General features: G+C 41.2%; 1 protein-coding gene, 1 non-coding gene and 1 pseudogene across 14 annotated transcripts in view; 1 reads left to right on the top strand and 2 right to left on the bottom strand.

The window, feature by feature from the left end:
• LOC144506416 (dystrophin-like) overlaps window positions 1-25281 on the bottom strand; it is a 1861003-nt gene that overhangs the window by 449752 nt on the left and 1385970 nt on the right. For all 13 annotated transcript variants that reach the window (XM_078232507.1, XM_078232503.1, XM_078232508.1 and 10 more), the window contains one exon: window positions 4794-4895. In XM_078232507.1, the coding sequence (XP_078088633.1) occupies window positions 4794-4895 (102 nt within the window). The remainder of the gene's footprint in view (window positions 1-4793; window positions 4896-25281) is intronic.
• LOC144506226 (RNA-binding protein 3 pseudogene) lies at window positions 14232-14823 on the top strand (annotated as a pseudogene).
• Window positions 19883-19955, bottom strand: trnam-cau (transfer RNA methionine (anticodon CAU)). Its single transcript has one exon. It is a non-coding gene; the product is annotated as a tRNA-Met (tRNA).

Here is a 25281-nt window from a genome sequence, read left to right as displayed (position 1 = left end):
GCAGCTGTTCAAGAGCAATTGTGAAACATCTCTACAGGAAAATGGCAACAAACAGCTGCTTCCAATTGGTTGGAGGTGACAGGAAGATTAATTTACCTAATAACAAGCTGATCCTGCACTGATTTACAGTGTGGCATGCATGATGATCTCAAAGTAGACGCTAACTAAGAAGGAGCAATCACCTTTGATCATAGATGATACGTAAGACAATAGAGTCAGGAAGCACTCCATGGTATAAAAACTTCAGAACAGCTGTTCCTAGATTCCAGAAAGATCCCAGTAGATTGAAAAATGACAAAATGTACATCTCTATTCAAAAATGGGGGATATTCTGTTCTTGTTTCAGATTCCAGCATCTGCAATATTTTACTTATTTTAGATGCTGATGGGATGTTTTCCTTCCTCGGGGAACCTAGAACTTGAGGGCTCAGTTTAAAATTAGGAAGTCACCCATTTAAGATGGAGACGAGGAAGAATTTCTTCTCACTGAGGGTTGTTAGTCTCTGGAATTCTCTCAAGTGGAGGCTGGTTCATTGGGGTTCAAGGAATATGAGGGGATGTCAGGAAATTGGAGGTAAACAGATCAACTACACTCTTACTGAATGGTGAAGTAGGCTTAAGAAGCTGAATGGTCTATGCCTGTTCCTATTTATTACAATCTTATGAACATATCTTTTAACCATATCTAAGTATGTTTTTAGAAGTAGCTATCCTGAAACTTTATGCTATTGTTTGAGATAATTAATCAGCGAGTTCCTGTGAAAATGTTATAACCTATATATATAAATTATGGCATAAATTAGATTACATCTGATTAGTCATGCAACATAGGCCAGGATTTTCCAGCCCAGTCATGGCAGGACCCGCCACTGGGAATGTAGCAGGCCAGCCAAAGCTCCAATGACATTCGGTAAGACCTGATGGCAGGCAGAATGCCAGAAAATCCTATCCATAGTCAGTACTAAAGAATAACAACCGTCATTTATTTAGAGACTTTCACATCCTTGGAGCATTTCAAGTTCTCAACAGCCAATTCAGGACTTTTGAAGCATTGTCACTATTGTAAAATAGGGAAGAATGGCAAGTCAATTTATGCATAGCAAGATCCCACAAGCAGCAAAGGGAAAAATAACCAGGCAATTTGTTTTTATGGCGCTAGAGGGATGAACATTATCTTCCTTTCTACCATCCTACCAGTAAGATTGTAACAAGGCAAAGTATTTAAATATTCTGAAGTAAAATAGCTCAACATAATATGCTTCAAAATTATTTTTGTGAAGACTGCTTAATTTGAGCACAGTACATTCATGGCATTTGAAAGTACTGTTTCGGTTATGACTGACACTTAGCATACTGTATAGTATGATAAACATCTCTTAAGGCTGGTTTCAAAAGTTCAGTTATAATAGATGCAGGTGAAGACTGGCAATGGTCTTGAATCACAATACGTATGCTAAGTACATAAATGTAATTCCTTACTTAATAACTCCGTGTTGTCACCAAGTCCATATACCTGCTCTACAGTAATAGGTATGTAGCAGCATTAAAACCATAGTTTATCAAAGCCATTTTTTGTTCTAGTAATCAATTAATGCATTTATCTGCTTCTTGTGCTGATGTCAATTAATGGCTTCAAAATTGTAAGTTGATAATGAATTTATCAAATTATATTTTTTGTGAAATGTTGTGTCTAACATTTTTCTATTAAGTTAATAAGGGGGAGTCCAGAACTAGGGGTCATAGTCTGAGGTTAAGGGGTAAACCTTTTAGGACTGTGGTGAGGAGAAGTTTTTTCACCCAGAGTGGTTAGTGTGTGGAATTCACTACCACAGAAAGTAGTTGAGGCCAAAACATTGTGATTTCAAGAAGGAATTAGACATAGCTCTTGGAATTGAAGGAATCAAGGGATTTGGGGGAAAGGTGGGAACAGGATATTGATTTTGATGATCAGCCATGATCAAAATAAATAGTGGAGCAGGCTCATAGGGCCTAATGGCCTCCTCCTGCTTCGATTTTCTATGTTTCTATGTAATTTATGCAGATCAAATGAAATAATAATTTTAACGCAGTCACACAAAAACTACAAGTGTATTATCAGGTTATTTATTTCATTGCTGTGGGAGCTTGCTGTGTACCAATTAGCTGTCGCATTTCATACATTAGAACGGCAAACACACTTCAAAAATATTCAATTGATATGAAGCACTTGGAAAGGCTGTGAAAGGCAAATATAAATCCAAGTTATTTATTGTAACAGTGAATTCATCCTGCAGCTCTCATAAAACCAAAGTAAAACATAATGTTGCATAATTCATAAGAGGCCCCACACATAGGAAATAGGAGGAGAAGGAGTAGGGCCATTCAGCCCCTCAAGCTTGCTCTGCCATTCAGTTGGATCATGGATGATCTTCTGTCTCAAAGCCATTTTCTCGCACCATCCCTATGCCCCTTGACGCGTTAATATCTAAACATCCATTACCTCAATGATTAAGCCCCCTCAGTCCTCTGGGGCAGAGAATTCCAAAGATTAATAACCCTTTGAGTGAGAAAATTTCTCCTCATCTCAGTCCTAAACAGCCTACTTCTTATTCTGAGAATGTGCCCCCTGGCTCCAGACAACCCAACATGAGGAAACATCCCTTCTGCATCCACCGTGTTGAGCCTGTAAGAAGTTTATATATTTCAATGTGATTGTCTCTCATTCTTCAAAACTCTAGAGGATACAGTCCAAGTATCCTCAATATTTCTTCATAGGAGAATCCTTCCAACCCAGGAATCAGTCTGATGAATCTTTGTTACACTCCCTTTTTGGCAAGTATACCCCACCTTCGGTAAGGAGACCAAAACTTTCAGCAATACCCCAGCTCTGATGAAGGGTCATCCAGACCAATGCTGTCAGACCTGCTGAGATTTTCCAGCATTTTCTGTTTTTGCCTCAATCTTGCTACTTTTTTTGGACAACTTTACAAGCCTCTTTCTTTGATCTAATGCAATCTTTATCTTCTCTTGTTAGCTGCTTGTAAAGGAGTGTTTAGGGAAAGTGACCATTGTATGTCAGAATTTTATATTAAGTTTAAAGTGATGTAGTTCAATCTGAAACTCGCATCTTAAATCTAAACAAAGGAAAATACAAATGTATGAGGGGCATTGTTGAATCCTTTTTCCTGTTCGGTCTTTCTGCCTCAAAGGTTTGTACATTTGTAGCAAACCATGGAATTATTTCTTAAAAGCTAGTCACTGCCTCTCTACCATCATAATGTTTAGTTTCCCAAACTACCACTGCCAACTTGCCCCTCATACATTTGTATTTTCCTTTGTTTAGATTTAAGATGCTAGTTTCAGATTGAACTACATCACTTGAAACTTAATATAAAATTCTGACATACGATGATCACTTTCCCTAAAGACTCCTTTACAAGCAGATTATTAATTAGCCCTTTCTCATTGCATGATACTAGATCTAAAATGGCCTGTTCCTTCGTTGGTTCCTCAACAAACTATTCTAGAAAACCATCTTGTATACATTCCAGGAATTTGCCCTCCACAGCATTAGTGCTAAATTAGTTTACCAAGTATACAAGTGGATTGAAGTCCTCTATGATTACTGTGTTGCTCTTGTTACATACACCTCTAATTTCCATAGATGTCTACATTCCAAACAACAAATAATCTCTAGATATGCCCTACTGGGCATTCCAATTTCCCATTTAATCTCTTAAGAGAATTTCTGTATTAAAACTTTAAGGCTGGATTTTTACCTCCCGGGCGAGAGGCTGACCATGGAAAGGTGCATTGACCTTGGGCAGGATTTTACAGTTTTGGGACAAGCAAAACCATAAAGTCCCGCCCATGATCTCGATTCAACTGCAGCCGACAATCTCCAAACAGCAATTCTTTCCTGCCCAGCAGCACTACGTTCTTGGGAGTATCTGATCACCTTCAAGATAGAATTGGACTTGTTTTCTGGCTGGAGCAGAGATTGTATCGTACAATAGATAAATGAATTGTCTAAGACTAATCAGGTCCAGAGTAATCTCTTAGGCTAATTTTGAACATCTAAGGGGATCAGAGAAGAATTTTCCACTATCCCTCCTTCCCTCAATTGGTCTGGATTTTACTTTGTTTCTCATGTTTCCAAGAGATAACATAACTTTCATACTGGGTGTGCAACATCTATATCGTGATACATAATGCATTGTTATTGTGTATGATAGGTTGGGTGAATCAGAAGGTGTTTTCCAGTCTGTCATTATTTGTATCTTCTTACTGCAGTCTGTGCAAATCCTGCTCCCAACCAGATACTCACCCAGCTGCTTTTCTTAAAAAAAATACTTGAACTGCTTTTGCTATTTTTTGCACCCCAATTATTCACTCAAACTTTGCAGTTTGTGTCTGACATTTTATTGCAGGCTGTTAAAAGAAATAGCAATTTGAGTTTTGTTAACGACTGAAAGAAGGAGAATACAAACTTCTCCAGAAATAAGAAGAATGGAATATTTTGTTTTATAAGCGCATCAACCTAGATTATTTTTGTTCCTCAGTTCATTTTCTCCTTATGTACCTCATGGGAAAATGTACTTATTCATCCCGAAAGACAACATATATGTTATTCAAGTACTGAATTCGAATTAAATTTGAATTATTCATCTTTATGGCAGTTATTATGACTATGATCTGATTGCTCTGTCTTATTTCAATTTATAAAATCTTGCTGTCCAAGTTACACAATTAAAATAAATCATTAGAAATTGCCAAATCTCTAAGACTAAACCATATATGTAAGAGAGTGTTACCTTCAATGGTTGAGGGATGGGTTTTTCCTTACAGAAGTGCTGTGCCTTGAACAATATGCCTTCCACATCAGCCTGCTTGGCTTGTACTCCTTCTTCTGTCTCCTTAAAACAGAAATAGATTAAAAATATGCATCATTCTGAAGTGATCAATAGAGCCATTTAAAGGTGTTGACTCTTTTGCAGATCACGGAAGTCATTCCACACTCACTATGCTCCAACAGCTTGCTTATGCTGACTTACTAACCAGTGTATGTAGAACATTCTGATTCACACCCCTCTGCATAGGCATTGTCAACAAATCTTGAATGTGCCATAGTTGCTGTAAATGTGAGTTTTACTTTCTTATCACCTCTCAGCAGAACCAGAATAAAGCAGGGAGTTGTTTCAAATTCAATTAGGCTTGATTATGCTAGCAATTACATATTTTCAGCAGCTTTTCAAATTCAATTCTCACCTAAAATTCACCAACTTCAAGATGAGAAAATCATATAAGGAAAGATGGAATGAAAAAGGCTATTCATGCAACCAAGACAAATCCTTCCATAGAATATAAACAATATGCTCTACGCCAGTTATATACTCGCCTGCCCTCAAAGATAGTTCACCAAAATTGATCTAAACTACACCTCTTAGTATTCCAGCCCAGCTTTCCCCGATGACATTCTATGGTCTTAAGAGCACAGAATACATCCCTTTCAATGATGTACTTGATGATCTAGGTCTTTAAGTTCTATTCTTAACCAGTTTTTTTTCATAACTGAAGGATTTAATTAACCGCTTTTGTTGCAAGTCTGTTTCAAATAAGCATTACTGTTGTCAGTGGATGGAAATTCTGTTAATCTCTCGTCTCTCTTGAGGCATGTTAATTTTAAACCTATGTCCTCTACTGCTGTAGACACACTGCTAAATGAAACAATGTGCTCACATCTACATTATCCATGCCTTTCAGCATTTTAAGACTTGGATCAGTTTTGGGTTTCTGTCGTCTTTTCTCTACTAAAAATAAATTAACTTCTGTGTGAATCTCTGCATAATTTGAACTTAATGAAAATACAGTATCCTATTAAGCCAATCTGTCACCAGCTGATGCACAAAAAAACCCTAAGAAACCATTGGTGATCTAGTCACCCTTGATACAGGAAATAGGCATGAGTGTTAAGCAGCTAAAATCACATAATGTACCAAATATGAACCTACTAATGATATGTACATTAGGATGACATGATTTAATTTATAATCAAATACTCTTAAGATACATCCTTGATTTGGTTAATTAACAAAAGCTTCACAACGGCCAGAATTTTCCACTCCCGTTTGCATTGGGCGGGTTTGGCGACAAGTGCATAAAATATCACAAGGAGGTCAAAATCGCATTTCACATCGACATAAAATCAGGAAGTGATTGTCCCCTCTGTCAGTGGTGGGCCGCGTTTCCCGCTGTTCAACACCAGGAACATCATTGTAATGAAATAAAATATCATTATCAGGCCATTACGCTGGAAACATACCCTCATATCCAAACACCTATCCAAGAAGGCATGATGTCAGAATGGGTCAAATCACGACTAGTCTCAGAAGGTGTGCACTTGATGAATGGTACTCTGATGGGAGCTTGGAAGTGAGTGAAGTGTGCAGGAGGGAGAAGGTCCTGTCAGCTTGATGTCAGGATGGTGCACCTGGGTGAATATTGTTTCCTGGTTTGCCAGCTATGCGCTGGGTTGGCCCTTAAAAATGGTGCTTGGATTGTTAAAGCATTGATTTTATGGCGGGACGGGCCAATCAGAGGCCACCTGCTCGCAATACATTGTGGAACTTGCAATTTGTTTCTTCCACATGCCACACTACATGGCAGAAAAAGCTGCCATTGCTGTTGGCCACTTTTCCCGCCTGAAATCAGCCTTTGCCGATATCGGAGAAAATCTCGCCCAACGACTTTCACTGAATGTGTATTAATCACTAAATCATTTTGCATTTTTACATTGCTAATGGATAGGTATGTCATATTATCTTTACCATGTGCCTTGCCGTACCATTATCCACAATAAAGTTAACTTAGCATTCTCTAGCTACTTTGCTTCATCGCCAGAGATTCCTTTATCAATGCCACCGGACAACATGAACTCATTGTCAACAGTAAATTTTCTAAGACAGTTGGAAATCTCCTCTTCCATATACGATTGATGAATAACATCTTAGTCTTGTTTGTTAAGGTTTAGATGTAAACTACATTGTCACCTTTGGTTTATTTCTGGTTATATCATAGGGCATAATTGCAGCTGTTTTGTCAATCATAATTCAAAGAGACTTTAGCTGAAATAATGACAAAGTGAAAAGGACCTTGTTCAATCCAAGGGGAAATCTTGATATGAGCTATTGATTGATTCCAAGATCATTGTTCTACTCAGTTTCCTGTCCTCCGTCCATATCCCTTAATCTCCTTTCGTAATATCCCATTTGATCATCTTGCCAAAAGCTTCCCCACTATCTGCGTAAGCAACATTTACTGCACTTTCCCCATCTATCACATGTTTCCCTTTATAAACTGTTTTATAATGTTTGGCAAGCATGATCACCTCTTTTGAAATCCATGCTGGTTACTTCTAATCACTTTATCTTTTTTCTGGATACGGTGCTAATTTCATCCTAAAGACTAAGGTAAAGAACTAAAAATTTCATTTGAAACTGGTGGCAAGTCAATGGAGTGATCATTCAGTGCTCTGATCTGTGTCTTGTGGAGTCACAGGAGCACTTCAGACTCCACAAGTATTTGGGCTTTTTTGCACCGGCCACTAGCAGTCCAGTGGTAAAGATGCTTGAGGCATCTTCAGCTTCAATTTTCATAATCCATATACCATCCTGACTTGGAAATGTATTATCATTTCTTTATTGCTGTCAGGTGTAAATTTTGGAGGTCTCTACTAAACAGCACTGTGGAAGTACATTTACCACATGGACTGCAGCAGGTCAAGCAAGCAGCACACCATCACCTTCTCACGGGCAATTAGGGATGCACAATAAATGCTGATCTTTCCAGCAATTCCCAAACCTCATGAATTAATTGCAAGATAGTCCCTGAAGAACTAAAGGAATAGTTGCTGTCTAATTACACACCGGAGTCCCACAAATAAAGCAAAATCCTGATTTTACGAATAATATCAGTCTGCTGCTTATTACAGAAGGTGTCTGGGCAATTGAAATTCAATTTTGCATGAAATGTGGAATCAATTGGGCATTGAAATTTGTGACCTGATTTTGGACCCTCGTTTCATGAAAAATGGGCATGTCAACGTTGAATTTCTTCCCTTAAAACCTTTTCTCTGTAAAATTTTCATCATCACACATGTTCCGCTAATTGGTCTCAAATTAGCTCTGCATCCCATTTTAAACATGGGTCTATTATGGCCATTTTCCAAGCCTCATTAAATGAAGATCTGAAATAACCTTGTCGAAGTCAAAAATGTCTCAACAAGATGTCTCAAGAGAAATGGACAAAAAATACATTTTTTGATGACATTTTCTGTTTGACTCTTCAAAAAGTCTCAACTTATGAATGTAAAATAGTTCAGTGAATAATTGTATGAGGAGCAGTGGTTCCAAGTTCACCAGTATATTCAAGCACTCCATCTTAAAAGACCTTAGAAATTATCCTTACCACGCAAAGTATGCGTGCAATCATTCAAGTGTATGTTTGATAGAATGATAATCTAGTATTTCATATCAATTTTGCTTCAAACTGTTTGTGCACAATCCTTTCCATTAGCAGTAGGAAATTCTGTACAATTTGTCAAACTTAAGAATTAATCATTTTACCAATATTTAATGTTGGAAAGTTTGTGACTGCAGCTGAGGGCTGAGCAAATTTGCTCTATTATGGAAAGTTCTAGGGAAAAGGCACTTAACTGACAAAGTCCTCCAGCCATTTATAGGTGCAGTTGTGGAGCAGAGCACAAACTTATACATGGTGAACAATCATATGATAGTTCGGCAGGAAGGTGAGACACAATAAACTCTGTATACCTGCCACTGAATTCATTCCCATCTCCAGCAACTATCCGAGGTTGGCTTCAATAATTCACAACCTCAGCCTCTGAATCAAATCCAACCTGAGCTTCTGATTCCATACACTCTTTACCACAGATGCACTTGCAGAACATTACCACTTCTGTTCCTACCCCAGCCCTTCTGCCACTATAACCACATTCATGCTTTGGTCACTCTCAGACTTAATTATTCTGATCTGCTCTGAGGAAGGGTTATCCAGACTCGAAACGTTGGCTCTATACTCTCTCCACCGATGCTGTCAGACCTACTGAGATTTTCCAGCATTTTCTGTTTTTGTTTCAGATTCCAGCATCTGCAGTACTTTACTTTTATTTTTTGATTATTCGATGCTCTTCCTGGTGGTCTCCCAGCTTTCATACATAAGGACAAGGAGCAGGAGTAGGCCATTCAGCCCCTCGAGCCTACTCTGCCATGTAATAAGATTATGGCTGATCTGATAGCAACCTCAGATCAGCATCCCACCTACACCCGATAACCTATCACCCCCTTGTTTGCCAAGAATCTATCCACTCTGTCTTTAAAGTATTCAGAGACACTGTTCCCATCAGCTTTTCAGAAAGAGAGTTCCAAAGACTCATGACCCTCAGAGAAAATGGTTTGCCTCATCTCTGTTGCAAATGGGCGACCCCTTAATTTTAATACAGTGACCCCAGTTCTGGGTGCTCTCACAAGAGGAAACTTCCTCGCAACATCCACCCTGCCAAGACCCCTGCTGCTATCAATGGGATTTTCCACTGACTGCACTCCAAGCCCGTGGAGGGGGAGAACCATCGGTGGGACCAGAAGATCCCACTGACAGGAACAGCCGGAAAGTTCCGGCCAAAATGTTTCAATCAATCATCTATTACAAGCCTGGCCTGTCCAAGCTTTCCTCAGAAGACAACCCACCTATTTCAGTTATTAATCTGAAATACCTTCTCTGAACTGCTTCCAATGTCCTCTGTAAACATCAGCTCAGTCAAAGCACTGCTGGCCATATCTTGCTCTGCGTCAAGTCCAGTTCAAGTCCAGGGATTGTTTTCCTCAATATCTCCATGTCTGTGTTTCTTTACAATTCTCCTCAAAACCTTCCTCTTTGGCTAAGCCTTTGGTTAAACCCCTCCCAAAAACTCTTCCTTGGGCTTAGTGCTCAGTTCTTTTGTTCAACTCTGTGTCATGTCTCAGGGGATTTTGTGACATCAAAGGTCTACAGAAATACAACCCATACAAAACGCACAAAATTAAGCCATCACTCTTAATGTAAGTGGCCAGATTTCCACAGAGCTCTGCAGCCACACAGACAGATTGCACTGTCCTTGCAAAATTGCCAAGCTACAATTATGCAATTTTATAATTATAGAACAGAGGAAAACTCTATTCTCTCCCCACAGAAGCTGTCAGCCCTGCTGAGATTTTCCAACATTTTCTATTTTTGTTCCAGATTCTCCAATCTATTTATGTAACTGAAGTTCTCCAGCCCTGGGACCAGTGTCTTAAATCTGTTCTGCACCTTCTCTAATGCCATCACATCTATCCTAAAGTGCAGTGCCTAGAAATGGACAAAATACTCCAGTTGAATCTGAGCCAATGCTTTATACGATTTTATAGAGGGCATAAAGTACAAAAGCGAAGAAGTCACTTCTTTGCTTTCGTACTTTATGCCCCTTATAAAATCCAGGATCCCATATGCTTTATTAACTTTTTTTCAACCTGCTCATCACCTTCAATGATTTGTTCACATATACCCCCATTATCTCTTTGCTCCTGCACCACTTTCAAAATTGGACCCTTTATTTTATATTGCTTCGTGTTATTCTTAATAAACTGAATCAATTCACACTCTCTGCATGAGATTTCATCTGCCACTTGGTCTGCCATTCCACCAGTCTGTCTAACACTATCCTCCTCACTGCTCATAATACTTCTCAGTTTTTAAGTTTTGTGTCCACCTAACTTTGAAAATTGGACTTTATTTTGACATCTCATCCAAAGGATGGCATCTCTGACAATGTAATACACGCTCAGTGTTGCACTGAAGTATTAGCCACTAAGTTCTTGCAATATGGTTTGTAAGAGTCATGAAGTCATACAATGCAAAAAATGCCCTTCAGTTCATCGAGTCTGCACCAACAATAACTATCACTAAAGGCACGCTAATCGTATTTTCTTGCACTTGTCCCATATACTTGAATGTTATGATATTCTAAGTGCTCTTCCAAATACTTGGATCCAAAGATTATAAGATTTCCAGCCTCCATTAACTCCCCAGACAGTGCATTCCAGATTCCCACCACCCTGAGTGAAATTTATTTTTTCTTAAAACCCCTCTGAATCTTTTGCCCCTTACCCTAAAACTATGCTCTCTTGTGAGCATGTGTTACCACTAAGTCAACTGTCACTTAATTCACGACTACAGGCTCACATCTACTTTCTTTGCAAAGGGATGCCAGGGGCGGCACTGTGGCACAGTGCTTAGCACTGCTGCCTCACAGCTCCAGGAACCTGGGTTCAATTCCGGCCTCAGGTCACTGTCTGTGTGGAGTTTGCATGTTCTCCCTGTGTCTGCGTGGTGTGGCCAAACGGGCCACCTAAAATGGTGATTTACAGAGCATGCTGGGATAATTGGACAAGCACTGAAATAGCAGATTGCAGCTTAAAAGACAGAGATAAACGGGCTGCAACTCAGACGACTGAATACACAGGAAACAGGCCATCCCAAAGACAATGGACACTTTCTAGTCAAACATACTTGTTTACCAGATGAAGGGGAGCCGTAACCCCTTCTTTGGGAGGGAGGTGTATGCCCTATGTGCCCCCAGCACCTATAGACATGGCTGTTGGGGACACACCCAGAGATTGGTGTGGCAGCACCCAATTGGACTTTATCGATCAGGGTGATCAAGTCCTGATCGACTGATTGGCAATGGCCAAAATGGTCGTGAAACCCAATGGGGTATAAAGGGTGCTGCGCAACCAAGAATCTCTCTCTCTCTCTCTGACCCCACGAACGAGCTACAACAACGGTGACCGTTGCCAGCGACGACCAGCACGAGGAGAGCCACCACACCCGAGAAGGAAGGAAGACTAGAGCCAGAGTGGCAGACCAGACCAAACGACCAGACTACACAGAGGACTATTGAGACCAGCGCACAGATAAAGGCCAATATCTGCTTGGGTACTTGCCAGTCAGGCAAAGTCAAGTCAAGGTCTCGTATTGGACTTGAAGTTTAGTATTTTCTGTAAGATAACCTCTTGTTGGTTGGGTGGGTGATTATTGATTGTGTGTTTAAATAAATATTGTTTGTACTAACAAGGAGTCTACTCGCAATTCTTTGTCCATCGTATAAGGGTCAAAACAGACTGTGCGGCAGACACAACAATTGGCGACTCCGCCGGGACATCGACAAGAAGTAACTTTGTTGCTCCAATATCGAATCCCACAGAATCTATATTGAACAATTATTTAAAACTCAGAGCCAATAGGTGCAAACTCCTTATTGGACAAATAACTGCTTTCGGGAAATTGTTTATTGTGCATGCATTGTTACTAACAAGGAGGATAGGGTAAACTCCCTAGGTTTACATTAGAATCCAGAGGGATTAGGACTGGAACATAGTCCAAAGCCGTACCCGCAGTCCGAACAACTTCCTATCCCTTCTCGTTGAATATAGAATGGCAGAAAACAGCACAGAGACAGAGAGGTGTCCCATATGGGAAACAAAAATCAGAGAATACATTAAGAAGAAAGGGTGCCCCTTTGGGCAGAATCTTGTGCCAATACTGAGACGGGACCGGGATCCCTCGGGCAGAAGTATTGGGACAATCTGAGGAAAGTTCAGGGAAAATGGGCAGACAAATGTGAGAAAGCGACTGCCATTGTGAGCTGCTTAGGACAGCTGCTAGGAACAGAAAAGGAATTAAACAGTTTGTAAGGAACTGGAGGAATCAAAGCGGGCACAGGAGGAAAAGGAAGAGGAGATTAAGAAACTAAAGGAACAGCAGCAGGAGAGGATAGAGCAAATAAGAGCCGAAAAGGACAGAGAGGTAGATGAATTAAAGAGAACCAACCAGGCAAATCTATTACACCTGGGCAATTTTCAAACCCAGTATGAGAGAGCCTACCAAGATGCCCAGCGCCCTGTCTTGGCCCAAGGTGAAGCCGAGTGGGTGGTAGCACGATTAGAAGCTAAGTGCACTGATCTGCAGGCGGCAATAAAAGCGCTACATCAAGCCAGTAAAGAACAGAAACAGGCAACCGCTGCCCACTCCAAATGCCAGCGAGAAATTTCACGGCTGGAATCCCTATTATCGGTTCAAAACGGATTTATGTGTACCTTCGGGACAGAAGAGGAAGAGGAGAGAGAGGATGTGGATTGGGGAGAGTTAAAGGAGAATGCTAAACTTTACGTTACGCGAACCGTGGATTAGGGTCCACCACCATCTTTCCCAGGGGAAGTCATATCCACTGCGCCCCCAGATTCACCTCCAGTACCGATGCACCCAGTGATGACTGAACGTCGGGTAGGAGAGTCTCAGGGCCCAGCTGTTACATACACAACCCCGTTTACGGTGGCACAATTGGCTGAGATCGCAAATAAAATGACAACCTTTGAGCTTTCGGCTGACCCACACACTTTCTTTGAGGATGTTAGACAGCAGAAGATAATGCATGGGCTAGATGAAAAGGAAGAAGTGAAGCTGATAGTCATGTGCTTAAGCAAGTCTGTACAGTCTGCCCTGCCAGCCCCTCAAAATGTCGGGGAAGGACCCTTAAACAAAATTAAGGAAGCGATATTGACCGCAGTAGGGTTTAATGAAGGGGATCCTGTAGATGGGTTAAATAAATGTAGACAGAGGAAAGGGAACATCTGACTGCCTTTGCCAGTTGTTTATGGATCCACTTCACGTGAGTATATGGTGAATTAGATCGGGCTAGATTAAATGAAGCTGATTCATCCAAATGGGCTGGGACATTAGTCTCACACACCACAGAGGAAGGCAAGAAAGCCTGCGCTAATTTTGACCCCGCAGAGACCACACACAATGAAGCATGGGTTCTCCGACGGTTAGCTCGAGTCTGAGAGCAGGAAGTTCAGGGAGCCCCAGTGTCACGGTCAGAAAGGCAGGCGAGAATGCTTCCGATGAGGGCTAGCCAAGGTCCAGTATGGAGGAACGAGGGTATAGGGGATCCCCAACACCAGAGAGGTACAGCTCCACCTTACACAGCAGCCCCTGGGAGAGATAGAGGGACATGTTTTAATTGTGGGCAGCCAGGACACTTCACCCGAGATTGTAGGAGATCCCCACCGCATACACGGTCCTCAAGGCCACCGGCTCCACCATTTAGGCCAGCTCCTAGAGCGTCACATGCTCAAGTGCGCAGCAATCCTGCCACCATGACTGAAGCAGGAAAGTTGTTTATTGGCGGCCTGAACTTCAACACAGACGAGCAGTCCCTGGAAGAGATTTTCCCTAAGTACGGGCAGATCTCTGAGGTGAAAGTGATTAAAGACAAAGACACCATGGCATCCCGCGGTTTCAGCTTCATCACTTTCAAAAACCCAGAGGACGCCAGGGACGCGCTGTAGGCGATGAATGGAAAATCCCTCGATGGGGCGCCAGATCTGGATGGGTCATGCCAAGAAAAAGTCTGGAGGCGGCCACGGGTATCGTCAAGGCGGCTATAGCGACGACTACAGTAACAGTGGCCATAGGAGAGGAGCAGGAGGTGGCTATTGGGATAGTGACAGGAAAAGCGGCTATAACGGAGGCCGGTATGATATGGGAGACTGGGATAGCTATTTGGGTGGATACAAGGGCCAAGGTGGATACTACTACGGTGGTGGTGGTGGTTACGGAGGCCGCTCATACAGGGACTATGACTCTTCAAAGCAACAAAAGCATTTCTGCCAGATTCAGGATCAACCTCCCACCTTGTTCCTAAAATGGCTCCTGGAACCGCAGACAGCAGTGTCTGATGAAATTTGATTTGCCTTTAGGTTAAAATGCTAGAAAACCATTTTCACCATGATTAATCTTGTTATCCAGTTGTTGACTCGGTTAACTCTTTGAGGATTGAACATTTCTTCAAATAAAAGCCGTGTGACTTTAATGAATTTAAATGTCTTCACTTGGAAAATTGGCATGGAACGCCTGTCAAGGGATTGAGACCGCAAGTTGAATATTGCCAGCAATGTACCCAGTTACTTTTGAGTCATTTTCCTTGCCACTGAAAAGTAATGAAAGATCTCCCTACACAGCAGCCTTTTCATGTAACTTGGTGCAAGACTCTTTGAAGCAAACTGACGGTTTTTTGTTTTAAAACTCATTTCTTGAAAACTGTGCACTGATTTTTAAAAATCAAATGTCATTTGTTGTACTTTCATCAGCTGGCACGGTCCTTTGAACAGAACGTTGCCACTTGCGAGTCAAATGTTTTGCCAGTGGATTATCTGAATGTAATGCAGCTTCAGAAAAAAACAGATTAAATACATGTATATACATCAAATATTAGATGTGATAACAGCCGAAATTACATTGATCTCCTCAGGACAATGAAGGACGACGACAAAGATGCAACCTACGATCTACCTCATCGGACTCATCATCAGGATAAGCACGCAGGACACTCCAAGCAAGATGAACTTTTCATATCCTGGCTACTTGTGGTTTGACACAACGACAAGATGTGGGTTCCGCCCTCGAATCACGGTCCCCTCTAATTCATTAGCAGAATGTTTACAGAGAACCTACGAGATTGCTCTTTGCACTAATGGACAATAACGGACAGTTGAAAATTGTAATATTGGAATGTACCCTGGACTCGCGAATACTTATTGTAATGCTTTGTTGTTTGAATGTTGGTTTGTAAATAGCTTATTGTAATAATGGTGTTTAGAATATGTGGCTGTTTGTCTTTGTAGAGTGTTGCTGTCTGTAGCTTCTGCAATGTCAATATGTTGTACGGATGTATTATTACTGAGCATGCCATTACCTGAGCCTTGTTTGACTGTTGAGTGACTGGGGAATTCCTGAGTTTGTGATCCATCACGCTTCGTGTTCAGGATCAAAGGGGGGACTGTGGCTAAACGGGCCACCTAAAATGGTGAATTACAGAGCACGCTGGGGTAATTGGACAATCACTGAAACAGCAGACTGCAGCTTAAAAGACAGAGATAAACAGGCTGCAAGTCAGATGACTGAATTCACAGGAAACAGGTCATCCCAAAGACAATGGACACTTTCTGGTCAAACATACTTGTTTACCAGATGAAGGGGAGCCGTAACCCCTTATTTGGGAGGGAGGTGTATGTCCTACATGCCCCCAGCACCTACAGACATGGCCGTTGGGGACACACCCAGAGATTGGTGTGGCAGCACCCGATTGGACTTTATCGCTCAGGGTGATCAAGTCCTGATCGATTGATTGGCAATGGCCAAAAGGGGTGCGAAACCCAACGGGGTATAAGGTTTGCTGCGTAACCAAGAATCTCTCTCTCTCTCTGACCCCATGAACGAGCTACAACAACGGTGACCGTCGCCCGCAACGACCAGCATGAGGAGAGCCACCACACCCGAGAAGGAAGGAAGACCAGAGCCAGAGTGCCAGACCAGACCAAAAGACCGACTCCGTAGAGGACGACCGAGACCAGCGCACAGATAAAGGCCAATATCTGCTTGGGTACTTGCCAGTCACGCAAAGTTAAGTCAAGGTCTCATATTGGACTTGAACTTTAGTTATTTTCTGTAAGATAACTTCTTGTTGGTTGGGTGGGTGATTATTGATTGTGTGTTTTAAATAATTATTGTTTGTACTAACAAGAAGTCTACTCGCAATTCTTTGTCCATCGTATAAGGGTTAAAACAGACTGTGCGGCAGGCACAACAGTGGGTTTCCTCCCACAATCCAAAGATGTGTGGGTTAGGTTGATTGGTCATGCTAAATTGCCCCTTAGTGTCAGGGGGACTAGCAGGGTAAATACATGGGGTTAAGGGGTTAGGGCCTGGGTGGGATTGTTGTTGGTGTAGGCTCGATGGGTTGAATGGCCTCCTTCTGCACTGTAGGAATTCTATGATTTCTGTGATGAGACTTCAATGGAGAGGCTGCATGACATCACATCCTGCAAGCATTATCACAGAGAAATGCACCCCAGAATTTACAGGGTGATGCAACGAACATGGATAAAGAAGATGACAATGGGAAAACATATTCTATATGAAAGAACATTTCAGCTTTTAGTCACTCTTTGCATGAAGACGGACTGCTCGATGTTAGTTCTAAATTTACCTTTTACTAGTTATACGAATCTACATTCATGATTTATCTTGAAATAGCTCTGCGGGAAAACAAAATCTTTCTTGTTCTGATTAACATGCCCCAAGAGCAATTCATTTTATTAGACAACCAGTGTTTCAGCTGCAAACACTTTTTACTATTCGTGTCCTGTGAATACACCCAATCATGATGAATGGTAGCTACTGACAACTGAAAAAAAGTTACCCTTCCAAACAAAATTTGTGAAAAAGGAATTCAACTCAAGACTCAAGTGTGATACTGAGAGGTTTTTTTTAGTTATTGGAATGATATGGATCTATATGCACATAAAGGTACCCATTCTTTTTCATCTGGTTACAAGAACACTTCCATTATCTTGGTGGCACAGTGGTTGGCACTGCTGCCTCACAGCGGCAGGGACCTGGGTTCGATTCTTGGCTTAGGTCACTGTCTATCTGGAGTCTGCACTTTCTCCCCATGTCTGCGTGGGTTTCCTCCGGGTGCTTCGGTTTCCTCCCACAGTTCAAAGATGCGCTGGTTAGATGGATTGCCCAAGCTAAATTGCCCCTTAATGTCAGGGGAACTAGCTAGCATGGGATTATGGGGATAGGGCCTGGGTGGGATTGTGGTCAGTGCAGACTCAATTGGCCGAATGGCCTCCTTCTGCACTGTAGGATTCTATGATTATCACAGGGAATCAGCCAAAGCATCAGAAAACATTGAATCTGATCTGCCTGGGCTACATGCAGCAGTGCCTCTGTAATATTTTTTCAACTATTCCTAGCATCTCAACAAATACTGAATACAACAGGATAAAATAGGTTGGGATGGCACAGGGCAGCATCCTTAAGTGGTATTTTATCAATTGTGGATAGGAACTTCATCACACGGGAAGATGGCCAGGTATACCTGGTGACCTTCTTGGGGGCTTCAGCAGGTGGGGAAAAAAAGTTTGGCCTACAGAGGACCCCACTCTGATGCCAAGGGCATTATCTAATAAAAAAGACATTTCAGCAAATTTGAATTGATTATACCATGGCTGAACATCCCTCTTCCCACTATAAATGGGTCATCATCTATGGAGCCTTCTGTGTGCATTAGCTTACACATTTTTCAATCATGTCTTTTTTATAAAATCACTTCCAACAATTTTAATGCCACCATAATTTTATTCACAACTTACCATGTGCATGTACATTTGCATGCCTATTTCTTCTCATCACTGTGCTTCCCCTTGAGGCCTGTGTCCACTGTATAATTTCCTAAACCTGATTCAGTGCTTCTCCTATATTCTGCCTCAGTGGCAGAAATGTTATTGCGTCAGTGCACGAGCCCCTTGTGACCAAGATAGTCCTTGCCCTTTTGCAGCTGAATTAACCTGCTGCAGGTTAATTGTAAGAGTTGTAAGAGTACAGGGGCAACAGGGCCCTGCATCCTTGCAGCCACATGTTTAGATACATGAAAGACTGACAAGAAGGTCTGCATGTGCTGCCATCCTAAGATAGAGAGAGAGAGCAGCATTTTGAACGCCCTTCTATAATTTGCCACTACTGGACACTTTGTCTACTGTGGTGGACCTCAGTTGTGCCTTTGTCCTATATGGACCACCGTTGTGTGTTTGTCATACCTGGACACATCCCCTCCCGGTTTGGTTCCTCCCCTCGGCACCTAGTATAAAGGTGGCTGTCTCCTCCCCCTTGTTCAGTCCAGGTCGGTTATTTGTTGGGATGTGCTCCTGATTCTGTTGTGAATAAAAGCCTACACTTGTATTGGCACACAAGTAGTCTTTCGCCTTATTGATAGCGCATCATCTACATAGTAGCGAGTTTGAGTGTGGTATAACGGGAAGTGCCTTTATTACTGTGAGATAAAAATGGCTTCCCCTCCAGCAAGGGCATAAAGGCAGAGAGCAAAACTGGTGGCAAAAGGGGAAATAAACCAAAAGGAATCATTAAAATTACAGAATAAAAATACAGTAACTAAAGAAGTATGTGCCTGAAAACATATTTCTGCTATCAAGATTTCAACCAACCACAACAGAAACAATTTAAAATTGGATTTATTTAGGTTAGAAAATCAGGCAAGTAGAAAAATGAATGGTGATCCAGTGTCATTGACTCTCAACTCAGGCTGCTCAATTACATCTCAAAGTCGGACACAATGCTGTGGCAAACCTATGTGCAAGTGTCAGCAGAACATTCAATAAGGGAGACATCACAGACAAACCCAATTTCTTTATACATCTGACATCTACTCCTCCCTTGGCTAGGACTATCCAAGTCAACACAGATCAGAAAGCAAATATGGTGCCCTGCTCTTAAGATTCAGTACTGCACTCCACGGTGCACTTATCCTCCAAACCTCAAGAGTTCTTCAAGGAGGTCACAAAATGACATTTCCATTGATACTAAATCCACTGGAAATAGTCTGAAAGGGAAGTACTGAAAATGACATTCACATCCATTTCCAGATTATTCGAAATTCATTTTGTGCAATGCTCCTGAACTCTATTCCTCCTAATTAATTATGTACATTCCACAAAATAACATTGGAACCCTGGGAAGAAACTGTAATTTAAAGAAAACTTTCTTTCTTTAGATTATAAAAATATTCCAGTGAATGCTAAAAGCTTTGTGCAATCCTAAATCTTGAATTCACTGATAAATAGTTGTGCTGGTGCTAGTCGTAGAAACCCTACAGTGCAGAAACAGGCCATTCGGCCCATCGAGTCTGCACCGACCACAATCCCACCCAGGCTCTACAAAATAGCCCTGCCCTCTCTGAGGATTGAACTCAGGACCTTCAGATTATGAGACTGACGCGCTGCCTACTGCGCTAAGAAGGCACAGGCAATGCTCTCCATTAAATTATAAGTCATTACAGAATTTGCATGATGTTTCAAGGTGCTTTGTCATTTTTAAATGTTGTCGTTATCAACAATTAAATGGTTGTGGAATGCACAGTTAGTGATGCTATGTGAACAAATTTCTTCCCAATGGCCTTTCTTGGATAACTTACCAAAACTTAGAACATGTCCTTTCTTACCATATTACAAAATATTGTTTCATAATTCATATATTTTAAAATATAACTTTTATTTTTAGGAATTGAAGTGTTAAACATAAGATAAATAGAAGCATCTGATTGGGAAGCTGATAAACAACCCAACTGTGAATGCTAATCAATCAATCTTGAAGATAACTACAGATAAAAGGTAACCTATGTTTATCTTACATGGTCAGAGATAAAGGTGTGAAGGCATTGGGATAACCCAATCTTTTAGCTGGTTCTAGTCAGAAGGTCTACTCTTACTTCAATTAAAAACTTAAAATTGTTTATGTAGTTTCTGGATGAAAACAAGTCAAAAGCTTATTATAAGCAAGAGTGTCCCTAAAGAAGGCCAAAGGCTATTGTCAAACCCTATTAAAGATATAAATTATTAATATGGGTCACATAATCAAAGAGCTGGGTTAAAGGTAAAATAATTTGTTTGTAGTTCTGTTTGCACCACTCCATATCATGCCACATTGTCATGGAGATGGGTTGTGGGGTTAGAAAATTCCTTTAATTTAGGTGGGTTTTCTCTCAGCAGTATTCCAACTTGCACTTCTGGTCCAGGTGTAGGTTGTCACTCACTGAGTTGGGTTAGCCACATGAGATAAATGTTATTCATGCCAGTACCTTAAGCAGAGAAAATACTAACTTTATTCTTCACTGTGTGGAATATGGGTGAGGCTTAATTTCAGTTTGGAATATATGAAATCAATAATCTGAAGATCTGCCAAATTTTAATCTGGAGGAAGAAATCGACAGGAGTTTTCATAGGGCTTTGTGACAGAAAATAGGCAGTAGAGCTACTTTGAAAAGCTTTGTGATTTCCACGGAAGCAGTTAGGTAACTGTTTGGTAGCCAAGACAAGGAGCTGAGAATTCCACAGTTATAAGTCTTTAAGGAAAAGTTGGAAATTTGCTGAACCAAAAACTAAAGGCAGGATCTCCATAAATCTTATACTTTGGAGAAAGCTGTAAGACTGAGGGAATTAAGGTGAATTCCAGATTGATGTGGCTTACCTTTGGTTTGGTCTCTGAAGAAGTGAATGAACCTTCAAGATTTTGTAAAATGGGAACCATTAGGAGGATGGAACAACTAGAACTAAATTAATACCATAAATCTTTCTAAACTTTAGCATTAAATTACCAGTGCTTGCTTTGTTTAAGTTCTTCTTGCATGCAATAAAGCCTATTTGTGTTCAAACATGTGGAATTTTGCAGTGTACTTCTGTCAGTTAATTACAGGATGTTTAGGTTTCATTTTAAATGTTAGTTGTCCCTAACAGGGCCCGAACAATCATTTAGTTCTTTGGTAGTACAGAACTTGAATATTGCTGAAAAAGCACAGTTTTCTCAAAGCTTGTCACCTTGCACTCATCACGACATTCGCAAAAATACAATTACGGGAAATCAACAAAGATTGAGGGGTGGGGTGAGTCACTGGAGGCTGGCGGGGGGGGGGGGGGGGGGGGGGGGCGGGGGGGAAGGGGGGGGGGAGTCGGGGGGTTGTGGTATACCAATGGTTGGTGGGTGGGGGGGGTGCAGTGGTGGTAGTCAGTAATGTGTGGGGAGCCGGTCTGGGTGTTTACAATAGTTACCCAGAAATTAGAAGTGTTTTGAATTAATCTAACGTTTTCTGCGTAGACTGCTGTAACCCTGGAGGATCCATCCAAATTTTGAAATTTTCAGATAGTTCCCAGAATAGGGTTATTGTCCAGAGGAAGTTAGCACTTCTGGCCAATTGTTGTGCAGATCCTTAAATGCAAAGTTTGCAGAGGAATTACCCAGCGCATCTTTGGAGTACGCTGCAGAGCTCAGAAGTTACGGCTTGTTGTATTGTGACTTTTATATTCTCTATCTCTTGCTATAATACCCAGCAATCCATTAGCTTTTTTTTAAAGTGATCTTATCCATTTGAAGCGCTGCTTTAAATGTCTCATGAATGTGAACCCCCAATCCTTTTGCTTTTGCACATCTGCCAGCTTTTCTGTAGCCCAAGCTGAACACCAGACCAGAAGTAAAAATAGTATTACAGTCTGAATAACATTATCAGGTCTATCAAACAACAATCTTCTTTTCTGAATTATACGCTGGCTGATTCTAATTATTTTCTCTTCATCTAGATATTTAGTAATTTTATATTTAATTAAAGATTTCAAATGTTACCCACCATAGATATTAACCTAGTGACCCTCAATTACCTGAGTGAAAATGAGCATTACACTGGCCACTCTCCAGTCCACTGCACATATCCACTCAAATAAACCCCTGAAATATTGGCACAAAACTTCCTAGAATGGTGCAACCAAATACATACGCCATTAATTAAATGATTTTCTACATTGATCTTCCTGTTACGAACTTATGCCAAAATTTCCTGGAAAGGTAACTTGAACACTCTGCTGCAAAGTGGTGAATCCTGAGAACCAAGGCAGCCAACGGCTCCTCCTACTCTCATCAATAATCAATGAGACAGATCAGTATTGGCATAACTTGGGTGATGGCAATCTAAATATCAAATTCTTTTACTATTTTGAACTTGATCACTTACAGAATATTGCTTGAGTTACAAAAACGAGCAGTTGCTGTATTCTGCTTTCAGCAACATTTTAAATTACATACTTTTAAGCCATATATTTAGAAAATATTCAGAAAGTTTCAAATTAAACAAGTTTAGGACAAAAATTGGGGCTTCTTTACTTGTTTCCCAGGTGCCAAACTGGGGAAATAAGATCTAATTTTGTGCAGCCATGTTGTGCACCTCAAGGGCTTCTGACATAATGAAGCCATATTGGTTTGGGCAGTCTGTGGATATTGATGACATATTTGCTAAAAGCCATCTCGAATAGGAATGAAGCCATTTTTATTCAGTAATGAGGGGCATAATGCCTGTTGAAGGATCACTTTCCAAAATTCATGCAAAATTGAGTGAAGCATGCGTTAGTAATTGAAAATGGTTGCCTGGATACTTCTGATTTTATCTCTCCCGACTTCCTTTCTCCACTCTTGAATAGTCACCACTCCTTCCTCTGTGACTGATAGTTCCCCATCTTGCAGTGGACTGACTACTTAGTGAAAGCCTCATTCCAAAAGCTTGCTCCACACTACTGTGTCGGATTATCTCAAATACCTTGAACTCAAGTAGCCACAGTTAGAGTCACTTCTTGCCGAAGTGTTTGTCTAGGTTGACATCTGCTTCTTGAAACTCCCATATCCTGAAAGTTCAGCACAACTGTATTCCCACTCTGTGCTACTGTTCTTACTAGAAGTGTTCATTAGCTTATAATTAAATATATCAGACAGGATTCTCCTCCCCCTCCGCGGTGTTTCGAGGAGGTGCGCTGCTTGCTGGCAGCGGGATCTTATGGTTCTCCCGTTATCAACGGAGTTTCCCATTGAATGCACTTCTCACCACCGGGAAACTAGCGGTGGTGGTGCGCCCATTGGCAGGACCATAAGATGATGCCAGCATAAACGCCAGCGAGATTTTGTTTCTTCTTTCTTTGTCCCTAAATTTCTATGAACTATTCTGCTCCTTCTTAGCTCTCTGTCTCTGATTCCTACGCTAGCCAAATTTCCTTTATGAAAGTATTATTTTCACTCTATCACAAGCTAATTCCTTACTATAACAACTTCTCTATTACATTTGAATTACACTTGTATAAGGAAAGACAAATTCCATTTTAATGCTAGCTATTTCAGCACTGTTTCAAATGGCTCATATAAATGTCGCACTTTTGTCAAGGAGATTATGTGTTTTTTATTTTGTCCTTACCAGGTCTCGAGCTCTTACCAGATTGTACTGGTATGTAGTTGATATTTAACCCTGGTCAGTGGTCATGTTTATATACATGCCAAAGTCAAATAATAAAATTACTTTCACGCCAATTCCCAAAACAAGAGCTTGGTGCAACCTAAACAGTCTTTCATCATTTCTCAACTTACACTGCATCAATTCTTGATTGCAGACACATTTTTGGACATTTGCAATGCCCTCCTCTCATCCTTGGTTATTCTCTGTTTTCAACAATTAAAACACTGTGGTTCCAGCTTCTTTCACACCTATATTGCAGTACTAGTAACTAGACTGCGATATAGGTGTGAAAGAAGCTGGAGGTACTGCAATCAGTAAGGATAGGCAACAACACCTCCTCCACAATCATCCTCAACACCAGTGCCCCACAAGGCTGTGTCCTCATCCCCTTACTATACTCCTTAAACACCTATGACTGTATTGCCAAATTCCCCTCCAACTAGGTTTGCTGATGACACACCGTAGTGGGTCGGATTTCAAACAATGAAGAGACGGAGAACAGGAAGGAGATCGAGAATCTGGTGAACTGGTGCGATGACAATAATCTCTCCTTCAATGTCAACAAAACAAAGGAGACAGTCGTCGACTTCAGGAAGCGTAGTGGATGATGTGACCCTGTCTACATCAATGGGGACGAAGTAGAAATGGTCGAGAGCTTCAAGTTTTTAGGTGTCCAGATCACCAACAGCCTGTCCTGGTCCCCCCATGCCAACGCTATAGTTAAGAAAACCCACCAATGCCTCTACTTTCTCAGGAGACTAAGGAAATTTGGTATGTCCAATATGACTCTCAGCAACTTTTATAGATGCACCATAGAAAGCATTCTTTCTGGCTGTATCACAGCTTGATATGGCTCCTGCTTTGTCCAGAACCGCAAGAGACTGCAAAGGGTCATGAATGAAGCTCAGTCCATTACTGAAACCAGCCTCCCACCCATTGACACTATCTACACTTCCCGCTGCCTCAGAAAAGTAGCCAGCATAATTAAGGACCTCCAGGCAGCCCAGACATACTCTCTGCCACCTTCTGTCGGGAAAATGAATCAGAAGTCTGAAATCATGTACCAACCGACTCAAGAACAGCTTTTTCCCTGCTGCCATCAGACTTTTGAATGGACCTACCTTGCACTTAGTTGATCTTTCTCTACATTCTAGCTATGACTGTAACACTACATTCTGCACTCTCTCGTTTCCTTCTCTATGAACGGTATGCTTTGCCTGTATAGCACGCAAGAAACAATACTTTGCACTGTATACGAATACATGTGACAATAATAAATCAAACCAAATCAAATAGACTGAGTCTTA

The sequence above is a fragment of the Mustelus asterias genome, chromosome 17, assembly GCF_964213995.1.
Source record: "Mustelus asterias chromosome 17, sMusAst1.hap1.1, whole genome shotgun sequence".
Lineage (NCBI taxonomy): Eukaryota > Metazoa > Chordata > Chondrichthyes > Carcharhiniformes > Triakidae > Mustelus > Mustelus asterias.
This window is presented reverse-complemented; position numbering and strand designations above follow the sequence as displayed.